General features: G+C 37.9%; 1 protein-coding gene and 1 long non-coding RNA gene across 4 annotated transcripts in view; one reads left to right on the plus strand and one right to left on the minus strand.

The window, feature by feature from the left end:
- Positions 1-321, plus strand: part of LOC144576703 (uncharacterized) — a 69,147-nt gene extending 68,826 nt beyond the window's left edge. Inside the window, exon 5 of the long non-coding RNA XR_013519087.1 lies at positions 133-321. This is a non-coding gene — a long non-coding RNA (uncharacterized LOC144576703). The remainder of the gene's footprint in view (positions 1-132) is intronic.
- Positions 1-23,378, minus strand: part of LANCL1 (LanC like glutathione S-transferase 1) — a 47,393-nt gene that overhangs the window by 12,090 nt on the left and 11,925 nt on the right. For all 3 annotated transcript variants that reach the window (XM_035305600.3, XM_002749741.6, XM_008999417.4), the window contains exon 4: positions 6,352-6,559. In XM_035305600.3, the coding sequence (XP_035161491.1) occupies positions 6,352-6,559 (208 nt within the window). The remainder of the gene's footprint in view (positions 1-6,351; positions 6,560-23,378) is intronic.

Genomic DNA, 23,378 nt, shown 5'->3' on the forward strand with positions numbered 1-23,378 from the left:
AGGATGGTTCATTAGCATATGAAGTAACAAACATCAGGTCCTTCCAGCCTTCTGCCCCAAAGTGATGAAGTACTCTAAGCAGGAGTTAAAATTCATAGGTACTCAGCAGTGAAGTGGCTCTTTTTCATATAGGAACTTTATCAAAATCTACACCAGAGAATTTGTTATTATTAAGGAATGATGGAAAATTGTTCAATGGCGGAATGAGTGGTAAAGATGGCCTGGAGGTTTGGAAGATCGTACAGGATTTCCCACTACTTTGATGAATAAACAAGTCTAAGAAAAGCTTGAGGACAATATGACTTTCTCTGAGCTACAAAAACAGGGTAGGAATTGTTTTTTTTTCTTGTAAATTTGTTTAAGTTCTTTGTAGATTCTGGATATCAGCCCTTTGTCAGATGTGTAGATTGCAATAATTTTTTCCCATTCCATTGGTTGCCAGTTTACTCTAATGAGTTTCTTTTGCTGTGCAGAAGCTCTTAAGTGTAATTAGATCCCATTTGTCTATTTTGGCTTTTGTTGCCACTGCTTTTGATATTTTAGTCATGAAGTCCTTGCCTATACCTATGTCCTGAACGGTACTGCTTAGGTTTTCTTCTAGAGTTTTTATAGTGTTAGGTCTTATGCTTAAATCTTTAATCCATCTGGAGTTAATTTTTGCATAAGGTGTAAGGAAGGGATCCAGTTTCAGCTTTCTGCATATGGCTAGCCAGTTTTTCCAACACCATTTATTAAACAGGGAATCCTTTCCCCATTGTTAATTTACAAGAAATAAAACAACCCCCATCAAAAAGTGGGCAAAGGATATGAACAGACACTTTTCAAAAGAAGACATTTATGCAGCCTACAAATATATGAAAAAAGCTTATAATCACTGGTCATTAAAGAAATTCAAATCCAAACCACATTGAGATACCATCTCATGCCAGTTAGAATGGCAAACATTAAAAAAATCAGGAGACAACAGATGCTGGAGAAGATGTGGAGAAACAGGAACGCTTTTACACTGTTGGTGGGAGTGTAAATTAGTTCAACCATTGTGGAAGACAATGTGGCGATTCCTCAAGGATCTAGAACTAGAAATTTCATTTGACCCAGCAATCCTGTTACTGGGTATATACCCAAAGGATTGTAAATCATTTTATTATAAAGACACATGCACATGTATGTTTATTGTAGCACTGTTCACAATAGCAAAGACTTGGAACCAACCCAAATGCCCATCAGTGATAGACTGGATAAAGAAAATGTGGCACATATACACCATGTAATACCATACAGCCATAAAAAAAGGATGAGTTCATGTCCTTTGCAGGGACATGGATGAAGCTGGAAACCATCATTCTCAGCAAACTGACACAAGATCAAAAAACCAAACACCGCATGTTCTCACTCATAAGTGGGTGTTGAATAATGGGAACACATAGACACAGGGAGGGGAACATCACAAACTGGGGCTTATCAAGTGGTGGGGGGGCTAGGGGAGGGATAGCAGGGGGTAGAGGGATTGGGGAGGGCTCACATTAGGAGAAATACCTAATGTAGATGACGGGGGGATGGATGCAGCAAACCACCATGACACGTGTATACCTACGTAACAAACCTGCCTGTTCTGTATATGTACCCCAGAACTTAAAGTATAATTAAAAAAAAAACAGGGTAGGAGATTATATATACATATGTGTATCTTCTTCCTAATTTGGCAGAACTGGGCACCCACATGTGCTTTCATTTGAACATACTCAGTAGGTAGAGGGGTATAGTTGAAGGGGATTATAGCCTCTACTGCCAATCTCTGGAGACCACCAATATTTACCAAAAAACCCTCAAAATCCCAAGCATACAAAAACCTAACAATTGTTACCACCAGGCTATACACCAATAGATGTAGTGAAAACATCCTAGCTCAGCAGGGGGGGTAGATGTGAAAGAGAAAACAATCTTTCTCTCCCATCTCCCTCTCTACCACTTCCACACGCTTGTGGTGAGGGGGTAAGAAAACATATCAAATGAAGAGGATGGGTTTTAATAGGCAGAATGAGATGGTTTTTGTGAGTGAAAGTGGCTGAGAGTTGTAAAAGACAGAGAAAGGTATGAAGGAGTCCTTAAGGGAGCTTACTCCCCAGCAGGAAAGCGGGGGGTGTTAAAGCATGGCTAGTTGCAGTTAGTGAAAAAGTTAAAACTTTTTCATATGCTACATCACCAAATTGAGGCAGTTCAGATTAGTTAAATATGCAAATGCTGGCTCATTCACATTTTTTCTTCTACAAATATAGGCAGCCAATAATTCATAGTGAAACAGTGGTTATCTCAGAAATAGATATTCCGAGAAACAGATAACCAACTTGGTCAGGGGTTTCTTTCCTTATTCTTCTAATATATTTTCTTGTCTACTTTGACCTTTTTAAAATAACAGGGGTATGTGGGTAGTAAAATTATGGGCCATTTTGTTTTCTACTTCAATACCGTATCTATCTGCGTGTGCATGCGCGTGCGTGCGCGCGCACACACACACTCCCTTAAGTTTAAAAGAAATTTTTAATTTTTAATAAAAACATTTATTAAGAATGTTTTTTTCTCATGCCAGAACTGGGAGCTCAGTATCGTTGGGCCCATAAGGAAACAAAATCTGTTTGAGACAAACTCAGCTGTTATAGTAAACAATGAATGTCTCAGTTTTGATATGAACCTATTATCAAATTTTAATATAAATGTGTCAAATTGTATAGAATTTCAATATAAAGTACTTTAGATTTACTTTTGCAAAGAAGACTGAAAGAACTATGCAAAAAATTGCTGTAATATTTTTTAAACACATACTAAAGTATTACACAGAATTACTGCATTGACACCAATGATATTCCACTGAAATAAAGTGAACCACTGCATTAACTCCATTCCTTTATCTGCCAGTGTTATGACCTGCACTACCACTAGGTGGCGATATATAATTAACATTCCATTTATTTTGCAGCCAAACACACTTGCATTTAGAACATTCAAAGTAGGTAGCAAATACCTTTCAAATACTTATTTATAATAAAGTATTGCTCAGAGCATCTTATAAAGAATACAGTTTAAGGTAATAAAAGAAGTGTTCCTTTTTTTTCTGGATTTGATTTCAAATCACTAAAATTCATTAGTTGGGATTGATGATTACTAGGACTTAACTGCAAGTTTTACATGCTACATTCTCAAGTTAAAATAAAGAAATGATACCACTGATAAATCATAATGGTTATTTTATGTGTTTTCAGAAACTCTCAAACCCACAAGCACATTGTTGCAGCTTTGTTTTGATATGTTGATATTAACAGCAACTCGTCTTTAGAAGAGATAAGCAAGTCACTGAAATGTCACTGAAGGAAAAATAAAGACATACAAACAGGGTAGTTTTGTTCCACTCCTCACAGTACTTCCTCAGGGTGTTACTGGGGAGAGTGCTTGGCCTTATATTATCAAAAGGTTTGTAACTTTAAAAAAAAGACGTCCATTCCTGACTCATCACACTACAAGAAGAGAGGTTACACATTTCTGGACCAGAAAGCCAGAGTGCTTCATCATTCTAAGTACTGGTCCCAAAGCACTATCTATGTCAGGTTAGCCATCTAATTGGGAACAAACAGGCAACACACTCTATTCATGTTGTGGCATCAATGTGTAGAAGTGGGTGGGATGGAAACGGATACAATTATGTATCAGGGTGTAGAATGAACTAATTCTATGTACTAGCCTCTCCTCCACCCCCTGAGCCATTTGCAGGACAATTTGAACATGAATGCCTACACACTCTCCTTTGGGGAGTTATAGATCCTTTTAAGAAAAGCAGAAATGCTTTCTCCTTGCTGAATATAATTTGGGGGTTTTATACACTTCCAGAAGCCCTACAATTCGCAGAGGTCCAAGGTTAAGAATATGTACTACAAGGAAACACTGATTTCCTTGGATTTCTGTTTCTTTAGGTATTAGACTTTTGATGATCTCAAAGGACCTTTTAGTCTCTAAAACTCAAAATTATGACTGTAAAGACCATTACATTAAGAAAATGTAGAAAAAGGAGCTGGCTAGAACATGATGTTGGCAATGAAGCCTAACAAAGGCAGTACACAGAGAATGTGTGTGTGAGAGCCCAAAAGGTCTGTAAAATGAAAAAAAAGTTCAGCAAAAGTTAAGGAGGTTTACTAAATAACTGATATTAAATAATTTTGGATTTCTTGAAATTAAGTCAAATTTCTAGAATTTTTCCCTTAAAAGGAAGACATAAAAGATAAAGCAAACTCCATAACTTACAAATCATTCCAAATCATTCTTTTTCTGTTTCGTATAGAACAAAAATCTGAAAACTCAAAGCTATAGCCACAAATAGTATACTTTCCCATTATAATCACATAGTATCTATTTAGCCTTAACAAGCCTACTGGCTATAAATACTGTTTAAATGTCATAAAATTTAAAAAGATAAATAACAAAAACAACTTCAGTACCAATATACCAACAACAAAAACCTTAGCATACTCTTACGAGCATTTTAATTTTAATGAACCAATACTGATATATTATACCATTTCCCAAAGATTGTGTGTTAGAATAGGCCCTCAAGATTTCATGAAGAAAAGGGTTGTCTACCTGAGTTAAGATTGGCAAGTGCTGCTCTCTAGAGTCACTGTGTTTTCCCCAGGTAGACAAGCTACAGAAGATTCTTAGCAGCCAGTAAAAACACATATTTAATTTTGTTTAATTAGTGCTTTGATACAAATCCCAATCTGTTTGTATCTATGAATCCTGTTCTCATTGAACACATTAACATTTCTCACATAGCAAACTATTAAAATTTGGCTGTACTTATTTTGGAAAGGCTGGCATTATATATAGAATACTGGGAGCAGTACAATTCAATTTGATGGTACTTAACAGTGATTCACTGAATGAGACTGTCTTGTGGACCTCTAAAGCAGTTGTTGGCTGACGGCTTTAAACATTAGCTATGTAAAAAAAATGAAAAGGTAGTTTCTATGTTTTAAATTGAGGTGAGTATAGAACAGTTTTGTATTGGCAAGTCTTATGCAAGTCAGCTACTATGGAAGAAACACACTTTAATTACACTTTGGGGGAAATTGTTTTGTTTCATCTTTCATTTTGGTTGCGCTTGGTGACAGGTTTTATATTAAAAGCTTCTCAGCTCTGGAGTGGAATGTTCGTTTTTTTCCTCTAGATGCCCTAAGTAATCTGTTTTTTAAATTATACTATTTAATTTGTAGCCCCTAAGAAATGTAGCACAGGCATGTATTAAAAAAAGGTGTTTTGAAATATATGTTCAATCATTTTGTTAATAATGACTCCCAAATCATCATGGGTGGAGCAAAATCTCCTTGGGCCACCTACCCCTTTCCTCTTGTTACAATTTCCAGTGGAAAAAGTTAGTTACAATAAGAAAATATCACAGTATGGGAAAAAACTGGGAGGAAAGGGAGAATATGTGCGCGCGCGCACACACACACACACACACACACATGCCTAAGGGATAGGGGTATAAATGATTCCTTCTTTGTATATAGCATAATCATATCTTAAAAAACCCAAAAAGCCCATCGTTGAAATACAGAGTTGTTGAAATATACATCACACATAAGATTGGCCAAGGTAATGCTCAACAAAGTAAATTGGTGATGGTAATGCTATTCTAACAGTAATTTATAAAAAAGAATAGTGGGAATCAAACACCATGATGAACTCAGGGATGGTCACTGGTTAAAACACTGCTGGAGTGTTAGCATGTGCAGTGCAGAGTTGCATGGCAGCCAGGGTTCTTAGAATTCAAAAAGAGTGCTTAATAAACTCTGGTAAGGCAACAATTATACTCAATTAGTACAAACATTTAATAATTCTTCACAATTCACCAGTTCTAGTGGACCACCATAATTTATACCAAAAATGAAAATCGGGATGTGCATGTCATTGCCTCTAAGAAAGACAGTTTTGAATCAGTTTGTGGTCCCTTAGAAGGACTCTTCCAGCCAACCTGTAGGAAGTGAACTGCATTTCCTTGAATTACTGATCTTGGACAGCACCTTGGATCAGTATCATGTTTAGGCTTTTGGTCTCGTTTACATTATTGAACTGATGTTTAATCTGGAACATGACAATGTCTTATATCTTGCAATAAAATAGGTATTATAATCATTGTTCCTTAACTATAACACAGGAATAATGAGAATTGATCAAATGACAGCAGTGAGACGTATCTGCTAAGAGAAAAGTAAACTCACTAGAATGTTCTTTTGTTAATTGACACATGCAGAATTAATGCATAATGATATCTAGATAATAATCCTCATATAGAAACACGATTACCGTGTGATGCAATCTTCTGCCTGCTTCTCATTGTTCATCTTGTGATACAGCACAGCGGCCACTGCCAGGGGGCCTGCATCCCCGCAAAGGAAGGTGATGGAACGCTTGGTTAAGCAGTTCAGACTTTGCTTTACATAGCTATGTGCCATCTGTAGGTAGGCAGAGTCTCCAAATACATCATAAAGATGTAAGTAAAGCACAGCAATACCTGAAAAACAAAAAGAAAACAATGTAAAGATGAGGAAAGGACAGTTATTATTTTGGCATGTTGTCTACTCAGCAGTGATTTTTGATAACCTATAACAAATATATTAATAACCTGGAAGTTTGAGTGACTTTAATTCTAGGCTTAGCTTTATTACTAGGCAACTCTAAGAAACAGCACAAGCCAAACACTTACTTGTCCTCAGTTTCCTCATCATGACAACTCTATTAAATAATAAGGTCTCTAAGGCTCTGGCCATAAAGAGACACACAGCCTATTAATCTTTGTTTTACTCTGGCTATTGTGTTAATGTATTCTTCTTGATGGGTAAATAATGTGTCATTAAACTAGGGTTTCAAATAAATGTTATCTATTTAACCAATAATTATTTAATTAATAAATAAGAAATGTATTGTTGTGAACTAAAGACATTCAAAGAGTAGGGAATGAAAACTTCAATTTCTCTTTACGTAAAAGATTTTTTTTTTTTTTTTTTTTAGTGAAAAGGTAGTGTAACAAAATTCCCTATCCAGTATTCTTCCAGGCAGGGATTATAAGAAAGTTATTTGATAGCTGAGAAAATATATTCAATCCCTCCATTTTTTTTCTTTGTTGAGGACCCAGCTTCTTTGGTAACTGTAATGTAAAAGCCACCAATGACTTTTGCCTTGGGCTTTACTTGTTCTGTTTCTTATCCTACTTTTGAAGTCCGCAATATGTAATAGAGACATTGTCTGTCTGCATGCCCTTATTTCAAATGCCTGTCACAGTGGAAAGAGCCTTCCCTCTGAAGCCAATTGGTCTCAGTGCAGACTCAAAAATGTGGAGTAGGAAGCCTGCCTGCCTGCAGCATTTCCAGAAACCCACTTTTCCCCTTAAAATACATTTTCCATCTCATTTGCCATTTTAGAAGACACAGAGCCTCTGTTTAAATTTAAATTAATAGAGTCAATCTTTTCACGGTTTTTCAATGCAGTAAAAATGCTGTCTACAAAATTACTTTCCACTGTACTGAGGACAATTTTTAATTTAGATAGTTTTCTCATTTTGCATGGGTAATCTCCAAAGCTTTGTGCTACAGACAATTCAATTTCACATGTATATTAAGGCCAAATTTTCATTTCCTGCCAAAGTTAATAACCTCGACTGCTCTTTCAAAGTGGCTTGGTGTTAGTAATTCTACAAGCTGATGATCAGATGCACCAATGCCTAAGGTTTGTAGACAAGTGTATAAAACCTCGCACGTAGGTAAGAAAAAAAAATCCCCTTTTCACAAATGATCAATGTCAAGAGCTTCTTCTAAAATCAGGTCCTTAATAGGCTTCATCTCCATCCATATCACACATCTGCAGGTGATCCATTTAAACTGTTACCCTTTCATTTTGCCCTCCTATTCCCATTGCTGCCTGAACTCTCCTAATTAAGTTATTAAGCACCAAAGCCAGATAATGACATGATGGAGATCTGAGAAAATAAAAAGTGATTAAATACAAGCCCAATGATTGTTTTCCTTTTCAAACCTTTGTCTCTCATTAGCAACAATTCCTCTTAGCTTAACTATTTAACAAACAAAACCTATTAAGGCTTGCAATTGTAAGGTTTGGTGTATTTCTCATGAAAAAGAGATAATCATTTCTTAAGTCTCACAAGAGTACATCTGGATAAAAACTTTCTTTTTCATCGGCAGAGAATTATTTTTCTAGTTTCTGGGATTCCACAACTTCATGTTCCAGTTCTCCCCCACCTCTCATCTAGGCCTCTGGTCCTGTGGATTTTGATAAGCAATCTTCTGCAAATGACAGTTTACTGTGTCTACATTCCCTGTCACAGAACATCCATGGAGGAAAAGGACTTTAAGTGGTGAGTGCTGCTGCCAATTAGAAAAAGTTTCCTGTGCATGCTTATCATAAATCAGCCCAGGTCAGAAAATAAGACAAAATGCATTAAGTCACAGACATTTAATATTTCAGTATTTTATACTCCATGGGTCCTAATAATAGGAAAAAAGAGGGAACTTGTGGCCAAATGTCTTAAACCTGATCCTCAACCCTTGACAATAACCTTGCATATACAACCAATTCTGAATAAATACCAAAGACTCCGAGCTGGTTGGCAAGGTGGGAAATAAAAACACACTTCAAGGGCTTTGAAAATTCACCTAGTCCTGATACACATTCATGGATCTGGTTTCAGTCAGTGCCTTAAGAAATGCCTTCAAAATGCAATGCTTATCAAAATATTCATGGAAAAAAATTATGTGGTACTGAAAGACCCAATGCAAAACACCAGTCATCTGGTGCACTCTGTTCCTGGCTCCCAGAGGCCACTATTTTCCACAGTTTTAACCATTTTCTCTTGTATTTGCCTCTATATTTCTTATAATATGCTTATGTGCTATCTGTTGAATTTTCTATGTCAGATATTTCTGACTCATTAGCTCTTGTGATGGAGACTGCTAAGTGGTTTCCCAAATGTACCTCGCCTTTCTCTCAACAATAAAGCCCTGGATTTTAGCTGGGCACAGGTTGCCAAGAACAATCTTCTTCACAGCTGGGTATGGCTAGGTGATGAAGTTTTGAACAACAGGATGCAGTGGGAGTAGAGGAGGCAACTTTGGAAAATCTTGAAAAGAAGGCACTGGGCATTTATTTCCTTTTCTACTTTCTTCCTGGCTGGAATGCAGATGTGATGGTGCAGCTGGAGCAGCCATGTTAGACCATGAGTTGGAAGGTCTGTGATGAGGGTGGTAAAACTTCAAAGATCGAAGCCACCTAGATCCTGGAGGACTGTGAAGCTGCCACACCAGTCCATGGATTGCCTACTTACGAGAGAAAAATAAACTTCTGTTTTGTTAAAGCCACTGTTATTTTAGATGTACTGCCAAGTCCTGGTAAGCCTAATCCTAAAGAAGACAGCTCTTCTCAAAGCTAGAGAGGCAGGCCAAAGCTAGGTTATACAGGATCTGGCAGGCCAGTTAGGATTTGGAGTTTCATTTGAAATATACCCATTTTAAGCAAGGAAAGAATAAACTTAATTTGTTTTGCTAAAAGTTTGCCAGAACTGCACTGTAAGGTTTGCAAGTGAGTGTATGAAACAGCCGATGCAGGAGGAGCAGTTACATGGATGCTTCAGGAACAGGAAAGAGACACAGGGTGGGTTGTGCAACACAGACGTAGTCATAATGAACTGGAGAGATGCCTGTCTAGGAGGCAGAATCAACAGAACCTGGTGGGGGTGATGGAGGAGGAGATGCCAAAATGCCTCCTAATGCCTACCTTTGACAGCTAGATGGGCAATGGTGCCCTTGACTGAGGTGGCAAACTCCTCTGTTGGAGAACCAGGTTTGGGAGGAAAGAGTACAGTTGTATCCATTAAAAAATTCATCCCCAAATGTGATTCTATTCTCCAAAGGACACTTAATGAGAAAAAAATCATTTCTACTGACTTCTTAACATAACAGCCAAAACCGTTCGAGTTTTGACAAAGAATGAGTTATGGAGTTTCATCTTTTTATAACAGAATATGCATCTATTTTAAAATTTGACAAAAGCCATTTTTAGCCGAGTGTATTCTTAGGCTTAAATTTGAGTATCAGATTACATTTCCTTTTGTGCTGTCTGCTAAGCAAAAAGTAGAATGATGGAGATATGCTTTCTTCCCTTCATCTACTCTTCTTGAAAAGAAAAATCTTGAATGAGATTTAAATTTTGATTGCATATAATTGTAAAAATCTGCTCTAAACTGATCTAGAGTTTAGAATTATTTTATATTTAATAAATGGTGTTGCTGAATGTCATATTCATATTATTCTGGATATCCACATGCAGAAGAATAAAATTTGAACCTTATTTCACAGTATACATTAAAGTCAACTCAAAATGGACTAAAGACTTAGACTTAAGACCAGAAACTGTAAAACTACTAGAAGAAAATATAGAAGGAAACCTGCATATCCAGATGTATAGTACTTTGAATTACTATTCCTGCAACCTATCTGGTTCGTCTGGAAGTTCAGTGTCCAGTATGATGGCCTCTAACTATAAATGTTTATAGAAATGTAAGTTAATTAAAAGTAAACACAATTTAAAATTCAATTTCTTCGTCACACTAGCCACATTTCTAATGTTCAATAGGCACATGGGGCTAGTGGCTGTACAGTGGACTACAAAGTAATAACATTTCCATCACTGCAGAACATTCCAAGGATAGTACTGCTCTGAAGACCAGGAATCGATGTCATTCTGTATAAGAAGTTCAGGAAGTCTGCCACTGCCTTTCGGTTTACCCTAAGAATTTCTTGGTTTTGAAATATTGATAACTAATTTATTTGAAAAAAGAAAAAAAATGCCTGTGAGAACAAAATAAAATTCTGTTGTAACAGGAATCAGTTCTGGCTTCAGCATAGAAGCTGTGAACTAGATTTTTCTTTCTTTCTTTTCTTTTACCCTGGGATGGGAGAGTAAATTATTTAGGGACACTTCTAAATCTGCAATTTCCTTACTCAGCAACTTATGCCAACTAGTACTATAAATACAGCCAGCTGTTGAGAAGTAATTAATACTAAGCCTTTGAATTTCTGAGGGATCATTAGTCCTATTCATTTTGACCAATCAAGGCCCTGCTGTATCTCAAATGCCTATGGAGATGATAAAAATCTCCACAGATATATGGAGATTTATCTCAAAATACTTTTCGGTGATTTTGCATTCTACAGATTATTCCTCAACGTTTTTCATTTGTTTTACAACCAGCTTACAGTGATGTAAAAGCTTTGTGCCATAGTACTTTAGCTCTGCAAGGCATTTTCTTGCAGTTCAAGGGCATTTAAAGACTTCCTTCATGTAATCTAGTAGGGGAAATCATGTTCAGATTTTAGATCTACAAGGTTCACTAGAGGTGCTTAACTAATACTCATTAGTTTAGAATGATATGGAGAAAGGAACTTCCTAAAGGAGGGGCAGTTGGGTATTCCAATCTAAGTTCAAATACATTTTTCCCTACTTGAAACTTTAAAGGCTCATCAGTAATTATGTTTTCTTCTTTTCAGATTTATGGAAAAATAAGAAGTGAAAGTTTTCTCTGACTGAAAGTCTGAGTACCTGTCTTTCTATATCAGGTCGATAATTTCTAATATGTTCTTTTGTAACTGTTTCTCAATTTTTTGCTTAATGTTGAGCATTGTACATTTCTGTTTCTTCAACAAAATCACATTTGTCTTTAGAGCACTGTTGTTACTGTGCAAAGCACTCTCCCCATGCCTGCACTGTGAACAATCCACTGAGTAGGACATCCGCCCAGCTGTCTGACTGAAGCTGAGCATTGTGGCCTGTGGCTTTCAAATACTCCAGTGCTTTTACAGGTCATCTGGGGAGGAAACTAGTCATGATTCCACACCTTTAATTTAATAATATTGCCCCAAACAAATACGTTAAAAAGAGAACAAAGAGGGCAAATAAGCACTCTGAAGAGGTGTCTTTTCTTCTTTATTTCAGAGCTGACTGTCCAACAGGAAAAAAGATTAAAAAACAAAACAAAACCAAAAACAGGGAAACATTGTTCCCTTTTCCTTCCTACAGTGCCCAGCAGCCCACCAACTATGAATTGGACACTGTGCTAAGTGCTGACGTTACTGGAATGAAAATGACAAACAGCCTTCTTGGTGTTGGCTGTAAAAGTCAAATCGTTTAGATATATCTTCTTTCTTTTCTACTATTTTTTTTTTCTGATCTGCATCACACTCTCATACTACTCTGGTTCACTGAATCCCACTGTGTTGTTTAACCTCTACAACTGCATTTCTCTATCTAGTGGCCATTGTGAAGTGTTCTAATGAACCCAGTGTAAATCCATGCCTGTGGCTCTTTCTACTTGTCCTAACAGCTCTGGCTGGGTGGGATACGTGCATCTAATGAAGGTGAAGGACACTTGGTCAGGGCTCAAATTAGACACTGAAATGCTGGCTCTGATGAAGAGCTACTTACAAGGAGATCAAATTGCAAAGATAAGACACCTGGCCAGAGTGACTCCTTTCAAGTCTGGTGTCAGCAGTAACTAACACCCACATGGTAAATCTGCAGCTCAACAGCTATACGTTTGGTAGATCAGAGGAACAGCATCTTGAAACACAGTGACTTGCATTCAGAGTGCAAATTAATATTAGTCTAGGGATTATGCTACATATCCTCTTATTTAAAATGTTATCTAATATTTGAAAAGAGGAAATACATGCCAATCTTAGCCTCATTAACTTCGTGAGTCGGTTAAAGACGACTAGGTCATGTCTTTCAGAACTAAAGTCCCTAGAGTCCTGTGTATATATATATTTTTAAGTGTGAACTGATCATCATTGTCCCTAAGAATCATTATAGTTAAGAGTGGGAAAAAAATGAAATTAAATAAAGGCTAGCACTTTCCCTGTTTCTTAAAGACACTAGTGGAATCAGCCATCCCTTAGGTTTACTTTTCTACTATGTTATCTGCAAGGGCAGCAATCTTTTTAATTATATGTTTATTTCTAACACAAGAACACTTTATCTGCTCATTTAATCCTTTATAATAATAATTCCTTACCAGTGTTTCATGATTTCCATTTTATAAAGCACTTACAAAAATGTTCTCCCCTCTAGAACCTACAGTCTACCTGGATCAAAACTAAGACCAGCTCTATGTTCTCTGGTGAGTACCCAGAGATTCTGGGCACCACTGGGAACCACTCACTAGCTGACCAGTGGATTTGATCTTAATGGGCATCCAGGCTTGCCATTTTTCTATAGTGTCTGCTGCTATGTGTAGAGTCATATATAACAATTCTTAATGGGATTCCTAAATAACCAAAATGTGTCTCCTGCTACACAAGCCATGAGCATATACTATAAAGAATTTCTGTAAGTCTACTGGGAAAAGATTAAGGCTAAAAATGAACAACACAATGCTTATTACAGGCATATCTCATACATCAAATCATGATGCATTATGCTTCCATGTACTAAATTTTACAAAGGAGGATTTTGGTGAAAAGAACTGAGGCTGTTCATTCAAAATATCACTTATTAACAGCTGCAAGAGCTACGTAATGATTTCAGACTATGGATAATAATTCACTTGAGAAGATCTTTAAGCCTTTTCAAACACAAGCAATTAGGAGGAAAAGCTCCTGTCATGGCCCAATTAATATTCTATCCTGAAACCATGCTGAATATACGAATACAGTATTAGGAAGGGGAAACTCTCCTGTGTTTTATAGAAGAACACTGGAGATTGTTTCATTTTTCAAGCTGCAAATGGCCATAGTCTTCCAGGGTTTATGTCCAATCCTAAATAACTCTTCAAATAGTAATACTCTTGCCTGTCTAATAAGCCTTGTTTCCTTCTTACTTTCCAAATTCCTTTCATGCTATATCAGGACTTACTCTGACTCTTATTTCTTTTAATAAAACACTTAAATCTGAAAAGTCATTAGCCATTTCTATGAAGTTTGTATGGCATGAGTATCATGTTGTCATTGTTCAAACGACTACACCTTATAACTTATGAGTAACCCTTCTTCACGTATAAAGCAAATAGAATAAACTCAAATGTAGAGGCTGAGAGTAAACACATACACACACATGCTCACAGGGTAAAGAGCAGGACTCAAGAGCCAGGCTTGTTTGGGTTGAACTCGAACGTTGTCACTAGCCGTATAACTTAGAATGAAGTACCCAGTCTTGCTTTGCTTCATTTTCCTCATCTGTAAAATGGGGATATGAAGGGTATTCTGGCCATAAAACTTTTTGTTTTTTTAGACAGAGTCTCCCTTTGTTGCTCAGGCTAGAGCGCAGTGGCACAACCTTGGCTCACTGCAACCTCCACCTCCCGGGTTCAAGCGATTCTCCTGCCTCAGCCTCCTGAGTAGCTGGAATTGCAAATGCCTGCCACCACGCCCAGCAACATAAAGGTTTTCTGGGGTTTTGATTAGTGAATTAATGCAACACACTTAAAATGGTGCCTGGCATACAACTTTAGATTGGTGTAGTATGCACCCTGTCTTGTCATTCAAATGTTAATTGCAGTAACATTTTATTAACAGGAAGAGTGTTTTAATCTTTACCCCGTCCTTCAAAAGTCAAATGATCATGAAATTACATACTGACAATCTTTATTCCCCTGGGAACCAACATTCATTCAATATATTTTATTATTAAATTCTTTATTTGAACATTATAGAAGTAATTTGTTAAGTCTAAATTATGGTCTGAAAAATTGATTAATCATAACATCTCATTCCTGAATGAGCATGAGAGAGACCACAGGGATTTATGATAATAACTGCCTCATTTGACAATATGAGACAGCTGCAGGGTTTTAAAAATTCTTCCCTCCTTTCTTTCCCTGGGTCAGGGCATTTTTTTCTCTGTTGTAAATAAAAACAGGTAAAAGTCAGGGATACAGCTTGTAAAATTGCACTGTGACAACCCACAGGTATAAATAACGGAGGTTTCAGTGGAAATGACGTTTGAATTCTATTAAAAGTTCATGTTAGGGAGGTCAATCCAAGAAGGCTGAATAGATACAACTCCAGCGCACAACACCCAGCAAGAGAGATGCAGAAATCCAGAGATCTCCTAGCTCCAAACGAAGTACCAGGTGCATTTCAACTGGTCTGGTCTGACAGTGAGCAAAGCCCACTCAAGTCAGACCAAGGCAGGGAGGGGTGCTGCTTCACCCAGAAAGTGGATCTGACCTGCGAGTCGGAGGCTCCCCCTCTGGCACTACAGTCCAGATACAGCACTTCCCCTAAAGCCTCAGCAATACACAGATTAGGGAAACTTCCAGTCAAGCACCAGGAATTACAAGTGAGGAGTTGAATAACAATCCAGAACGGTGTCCTGGACTGGCACACAGACATAAACAGACACATAAGCCCAAAAGGCAGCTGAGAAAACCTGCGGACTGAGCTATCGCCCCCTCCTGCTGCATGGAGAGAGAGGGAGCTGTAAGCGGGAGCAGCTGGGCGGGCCCTTATTCAATGGCTGGAGAGAGAGGAAGCTGAAAGGGGGAGATGGCCCAGTGCTACTGGGCAGGTCCTACCCCCCACCCCACCGCAAACTCCAGAGGGATGAAGCTCTGATTCTAGCTGGTTGCGCAGCCAGTGCCACAGTCTGAGCTGAACCCTGAATGATCCAGCCTAGTGGAGGAAGGGCACAACCCACCATTAGAGGGGTGAGACTGAGCTACGTTTTAATAAAAAAACACAGGAAGCCTACATAGCAACGGGACAGTGTTCCTGACAACCCAGCAGCGCCTACAGGTCAGCGGAAGAGGCAGGCCTAATCTCCCAGTATAAACAAAAAGACACAGGAAGCTTGCCTAGTAACCTCAAAGAGTCCTAGAAACCCAGTAGCGCCCCCACAGGCAGACAAGTGACTTCATCAAGCAGCTCCCTGATAACACAGCCAGGTAAACCCACAAAGATGAGAAAAAACCAGCGCAAAAAAGATGAAACCATCAAAGACCAGAACACCTCGTTTCCTTCAAGGGATCATAACTCAACAACACAGGATCACATCATGACTGAGAAGGAGTGCAACGAATTGACAGAAACAGGCTTCAGAAGGTGGATAATAACAAACTTCTCTGAGCTAAAGGAACATGTTCTAACTCAATGCAAAGAAATCAAAAACCTTGAAAAAAGGTTAGACGAAATGCTAACTAGAATAACCAGCTTAGAGAAGAACATAAATGACTTGATGGAGTTGAAAAACACAGCATGAGAACTACGTGAAGCAAACACAAGTTTTAATAGCCGAATCCATCAAGCAGAAGAAAGAATATCACAGATCGAAGATCAACTCAATGAAATAAAAAGAAGGCAAGACAAGAGAAAAAGAGTGAAAAAATATGAACAAACCCTCCAAGAAATATGGGATTATGTGAAAAGACCTAATCTATGCTTAATCGATGTACCTGAATATGATGGGGAGAAAGAATCCAAGCTGGAAAACATGTTCCAGGATATTATCCAGGAGAACTTCCCAAGCCTATCAAGGCAGTCCAAATTTCAAATTCAAGAAATGCAGAGAACTCCACAATGATACTCCTCAAGAAGAGCAACCCCAAGGCACATAATCATCAGATTCACCAGGGTTGAAAAGAAGGAAAAAATGCTAAGGGCAGCCAGAGAGAAAGGTCAGGTCACACACAGAGGGAAGCCAATCAGACTCACAGCAGATCTCTCAGCAGAAACCCTACTAGCCAGAAGAGAGTGGGGGCCCATATTCAACATCCTTAAAGAAAAGAACTTTCAACCCAGAATCTCTTATATCCAGCCAAGCTAAGCTTCATAAGTGAAGGAGAAATAAAATCCTTTACACACAAGCAATTACTGAGAGATTCTGTCACCACCAGACCTGCTCTACAAGAGTTCCTGAAAAAAACACTAAACACAGAAAGGAACGAGTACCAGTCACTGCAAAAGCAAACCAGTGGGCAAAGACCAAAAATGCAATGAAGAAAATGAATCAACTAATGGGAAAGAAAACCAGCCACTAAAAAAATGGCAGGATCAAATTCACACATAAGAATATTAACATTGAATGTAAATGGCCTAAACACCCTAATCAAAAGACACAGACTGGCAAACTGGATAAAAAGTCAAAACCCATCAGTGTGCTGTATTCAGGAAACCCATCTCACATGCAAAGACACACATAGACTCAAAATAAAGGGATGGAAGAACATTTACCAAGCAAATGGAGAACAAAAAAAAAAAGCAGGGGTTGCAATCCTAGTCTCTGATAAAACGGACTTCAAAGCAACAAAGATCAAAAGAGACAAAGAAGGACACTACATAATGAGCACCCAGATACATAAAGCAAGTTCTTAACGACCTAAAATGAGATTTATGCTCCCACACAATAATAGTGGGTGACTTCAACACTACACTGTCAATATTAGACAGATCAATGAGACGGAAAATTAACAAGGATATCCAGGACTTGAATGCAGAGCTGGACCAAGTGGATCTAATAGACATATACAGATGCTCCACCCCAAATCCACAGAATATACATTTTTCTCAGCTCCACATTGCACTTACTCTAAAATTGACCACATCATTGGAAGCAAATCACTCCTCAGCAAATGCGAAAGAACGGAAATCATAACAAACAGTCTATCAGACCACAGCGCAATCAGACTAGAACTCAGGATTAAGAAACGCACTCAAACCCGCACAACCACTTGGAAACTGAACAACTTGCTTCTGAGTGTCAATTGGATAAACAATGAAATGAAGGCAGAAATGAAGATGTCTTTCAAAATGAATCAGAATGAAGACACAACTTACCAGAATCTCTGGAACACCTTTCAAGCAGTGTTGAGAGGGAAATTTATATAAATAAATGCCCACATGAGAAACAAGGAAAGATCTAAAATTGACACCCTATCATCAAAATTGAAAGAGCTAGAGGAGGAAGATCAAAAAAATTCAAAAGCTGGCAGAAGACAAGAAATAATTAAGATCAGAGCTGTACTGAAGGAGACAGAGACACAAAGAACCCTTCAAAAAATCAATCTATCCAGGAGCTGGTTTTTTGAAAAGATCAATACAATAGACAGACTGCTAGCCAGATAAATAAAAAAGAAAAGGGAGAAGAATCAAATAGATGCAATAAAAAACAATAAAGGGGATATCACCACTGATCCCACAGAAAGACAAACTACTATCAGAGATTACTACAAAGAGCTCTACTCACATAAACCAGTAAACCAGGAAGAAATGGATAAATTCCTAGACACTTGTACTTTACCAAGACTAAACCAGGAGGAAGTTGAAACCCTGAAGAGACCAATAACAAGGGCTGAAGTAGAGGCTGCAATCAATAGCCTACCAATCAAAAAATGTCCAGGTCCAGACAGGTTCACAGCTGAATTCTACCAGATATACAAAGAGGAGCTGCTGGTTCTATTCATTCTGAAACTGTATCAAACAATACCAAAGGAGGGACTCCTCCCTAACTCATTTTATGAGACCAACATCATCCTGATGCCAAAACCAGGCAGACACTCCACTAAAAAGAAAACTTCAGGCCAATATCCATGATGAACATAGATGCAAAAATCTTCAATAAAATACTGGCAAAGAGACTGCAACAGCACATCAAGAGGCTTATCCATCACAATCAAGTAGGCTTCATCCTGGGGATGCAAGGCTGGTTCAACATACGCAAATCCATAAATGTAATCCATCACATAAATGGAACCAAAGACAAAAACCACAATTTCTCAACAGATGCAGAGAAGGCCTTTGACAAAATTCATCAGCCCTTCGTGCTAAAAGCTCTCAATAAACTAGGTATTGACAGAACGTATCATAAAATGATAAAAGCTATATATGACAAACCTATAGCCAATATCATACTAAATGGGCAAAAGCTGGAAGAATTCCTTTTGGAATCAGGCACTAGACAAGGATGCCCTCTCTCACCACTCCTATTTAATATAGTATTGGAAGTTCTAGCCAAAGCAATCAGGTAAGAAAAAGAAATAAAGCATATTCAATTAGGAAAGGAGGAAGTCAAAATGTCTCTATTTGCAGATGACAAAACTGTAATATCTAGAAGACCCCATCATCTCAGCCCAAAATCTTCTCAAACCGATAAGCAACTTCAGCAAAGTCTCAGGATACAAAATCAATGTGCATAAATCACAAGCATTTCTATACACCAATAACAGACAAACAGAGAGCCAAATCAAGAGTGAACTACCATTCACAATTGCTACAAAGAGAATAAAATACCTTGGAATACAACTAACAAAGGATGTAAAGGACTTCTTCAAGGAGAACTACAAACCACTGCTCAATGAAATAAGAGAAGACACAAACAGGCTGGGCTCAGTGGCTCACGCCTGTAATCCCAGCACTTTGGGAGGCCAAGGTGGGTAGATCACGAGGTCAAGAGATCGAGACCATCCCGGTCAACATGGTGAAACCCCACCTCTACTAAAAATACAAAAAAAATTAGCTGGGCATGGTGGCTCGTGCCTGTAACCCCAGCTACTCAGGAGGCTGAGGCAGGAGAATTGTCTGAACCCAGGAGGCAGAGGTTGCCGTGAGCTGAGACACGCCATTGCACTCCAGCCTGGGTAACAAGAGCGAAACTCCGTCTCAAAAAAAAAAAAAAAAACTCCATCTCAAAAAAAAAAAAAAAAGACACAAACAGATGGAAAAAACATTCCATGCTCATGGTTAGGAAGAATTACTATCATAAAAATGGCCATACTGCCCAAAGTAATCTATAGATTCAACACTATACCCATCAAGCTACCAATGACCTTCTTCACAGAACTGGAAAAAACCACTTTAAACTTCATATGGAATCATAAGAGAGCCTGCATAGTTAAGACAATCCTAAGCAAAAAGAACAAAAGCCGGAGGCGTCACACTGCTGGACTTCAAACTATACAAGGCTACAGTAATCAAAACATGGTACTGGTACCAAAACAGAGACATAGACCAATGGAACAGAACAGAAGCCCCAGAAGAAACACAAGACATCTATAACCATCTGATCTTTGACAAACCCGGCAAAAACAAGCAACGTGGAAAGGACTCCATGTTTAATAAATGGTATTGGGAAAACTGGCTAGCAATGTGCAGAAAGCAGAAACTGGACCCCTACCTGTCACCTTACACTAAAATTAACTCCAGATGGATTAAAGATTTAGACATAAACCCTAACGCCATAAAAACACTAGAAGAAAACGTAGGCAAAACCATCCAGGACATAGGCATAGGCAAAGACTTCATGACTAAAACACCAAAAGCAATGGCAATAAAAGCCGATAGACAAATGCGATCTAACTAAAATTCAGAGCTTCTGTACAGCAAAAGAACATCATTAGTGCGAATTGGCAAACAACAGAATGGGAAAAAATTTTTGCAATCTACCCATCTGACAAAGGGCTAATAACCAGAATCTACAAGGAACTAAAACAGATATACAAAAAAAAACAAACAACTACATTCAAAAGTGGGCAAGGGATATGAACAGACACTTTACAAAAGAAGACATATATGAGGCCAACAAACATATGAAAAAATGCTCATTATCACGGGTCATTAGAGAAATGCAAATCAAAACCACACTGAGATATCTCATGCCAGTTAGAATGGCGATCATTAAAAAATCTGGAGACAACAGATGCTGGAGAGGATGCAGTGAAATAGGAACACTCTTAACACAGTTGGTGGGAGTGTAAATTAGTTCAACCACTGTGGAAGACAGTGTGGTGATTTCTCAAGGATCTAGAAATAGAAATTCCATTTGACCCAGCAATCCCATTATTGGACATATACCCAAAGAACTATAAATCATTCTACTATAAAGACACATGCATACGTATGTTCATTGCAGCCCTGTGTACAACAGCAAAGACCTGGAACCAACCTAAATGCCCATCAATGATAGACTGGACAAAGAAAATGTGGTACATATATACCATGAAATACTATGCAGCCATAAAAAACAATGAGTTCATGTTCTTTGTAGGGACTTGGATGAATCCAAAACCTTCATTCTCAGCAAACTGACAGAAGAACAGAAAGCCAACCACCACATGTTCTCACTCATAGGTGAGTGTTGAACAATGAGAACATGAGGACTCAGGGAGAGGAGCATCATACACTGGGAGGAGTTGTGGTGGGGTAGGGGAGAGACAGCGGGGGGTGGTGAGAGAGGTGGGGGTGGGGAGGGAGAACATGGGGAGAAATGCCACATATAGTATGCACATAAAGTTACATAAATAAATTTTAAAAAAATTCATGTTAAACAATCTGTTCACTATCATACCCTCTGCTTCCGCTTTAAAAGCTAAGATAATTTCAGTTGTAAAACAGTTTGTGAAGTAAGTGTAAAGTACTTTCTTAAGCAATTATTTGCTTCTTTTACATTTCTATTTAAAAACCTGTACATATCACCCTTACCAACAAAGCATTTTGTAAATACGAACTATTTGGAATAATCCTATTCTGAATCCGAATCTAATCTGAACCAGTATTAATTATCAGACCATCTACATACTACTGCGGAATGAAACAACAAAATGAAATTGTAAAGTTCTAATTAATTGTAATAATCATTTTGTTAAGCATATATAACACTCAGAAGTACTTTAGCAGAAATTCTAGTAAGTACCCTCTGACTCTTAGTCTTTTGTTGAAAAGATAGATGGGGAAAAAAATTAAAGGAGTCTAGTTTTTCAGTTGCAAGTGCAGTGGGCTCTTAAAGAACATGAGTTTGAACTGCACAGGTCTACTTATATACAGATCTTAATAAATATATTGGGAACGTTTTTGGAGACTTGTTGACAATTTGACAAAACTTGCAGTTGAACTGTGTAGCCCAGAAATATAAAAAAAAAATTAAGAAAAAGGTATGTTATGAATGCACAAAATATATATAGATAATAGTCTATCACTAAGGTAAAATATACAGACATCTATTATAAAAAGTTAAAATTTATCAAAACATGCATACAAACTGTACATGGCACCACCTGCAGTCAAGAGAAATGTAAACAAATGTAAAGATGAAGTATTAAATAACTTCATAAATTAATGCATACTGTAGTACAGCAATAATTTCTTAGCTACCTCCTTTTGCTACTGATGTGAGCTTAAGTGCTGCTCTACTTAAAACATGTGATGCAAATTATTTCTGCTTGAGATAATTATCTCTGTCTCTCCACTAAATTACGTATCACAGTAAAAAGTGTTCTCTTGTGGTTCTTGCATACTTTTAATTGTGTTTAGTGCAATATTGTAAACCTTCAATAACACCATGGGACACATACAAAGTGCCACTACTGATGCTGAAAGTGCTTCCAAGAAGCATAGAAAAGTCATGACATTACATGAAACACCTAAACTGCTTGATAAAATGTAACCATACATTGAGGTCTGCAGCTGCAGTTGCCTGCCATTTTAAGGTAAATGAATCCAGCATAAGGACCATTGTAAAGAATGAAAAGGAAATTCATGAAGCCATCACTGCAGCTACACCAGCACGCACAAAACCCTTGCACTTTTAGTGAAACTGCAGCATATATTGAAAACGTAGGCTTTATGCAGGTGCAGGACTCCAATATGATTTGAGAAAATGCAAAGTCAATATACGGCAACTAAAAGCAAAAACAAATCTAAAGCTGGATAAATTAATGCCAGTAAGGGTTGGTTTGATAATTACAGAAAGAGGTTTGTTTGGCTTAAAAAAAAAAGTTAAGATAATAGAAGCAGCAGCTTCTGAAAACCAAGAGGCAGCAGACAAGTTCCCAGGTACCAGGAAGAAAAATTGAGAAAGGATATCTGCCTGAAAAAATGTGTACCCTATTCTGGGGGGAAAAAGCCACAAAGGACATGCATTGGTAAGGAAGAGAAGTGAGCACCAGGATTTAAGGCAGGAAGGGATAGGCAAACTCTACTGTTTTATGCAAATGCAGTAGAGTTTACGATCAGGACTACCCTTATTTATAAAGCTGCCAACCCCAGAGTCATGAAAAGATGAGCACCAGCTGCCAGTCTTTTGGTTGTATAGGAAGGCTTGGACAACAAGAACCTTTTTCATGGTTTGGTTCCACCAATGCTTTGTCCTTGATGTAGGAAAGTATCTTGCCAGTAGGGACTGCCTTTTAAAGTTTCTTCAATAGTGCACAATGCCCCGAGCTACCCAGAACCCAAGAGTTCAACACTGAAGGCATCAAAGTGGTCTACCTGCCCCAAACACTTCTCTAATTCAGCCTCTACATCAGAGGTCATAAGGACTTCTCAGGCTCACTATAAATA

This window comes from Callithrix jacchus, chromosome 6, assembly GCF_049354715.1.
Source record: "Callithrix jacchus isolate 240 chromosome 6, calJac240_pri, whole genome shotgun sequence".
Classification (NCBI taxonomy): Eukaryota; Metazoa; Chordata; class Mammalia; order Primates; family Cebidae; genus Callithrix; species Callithrix jacchus.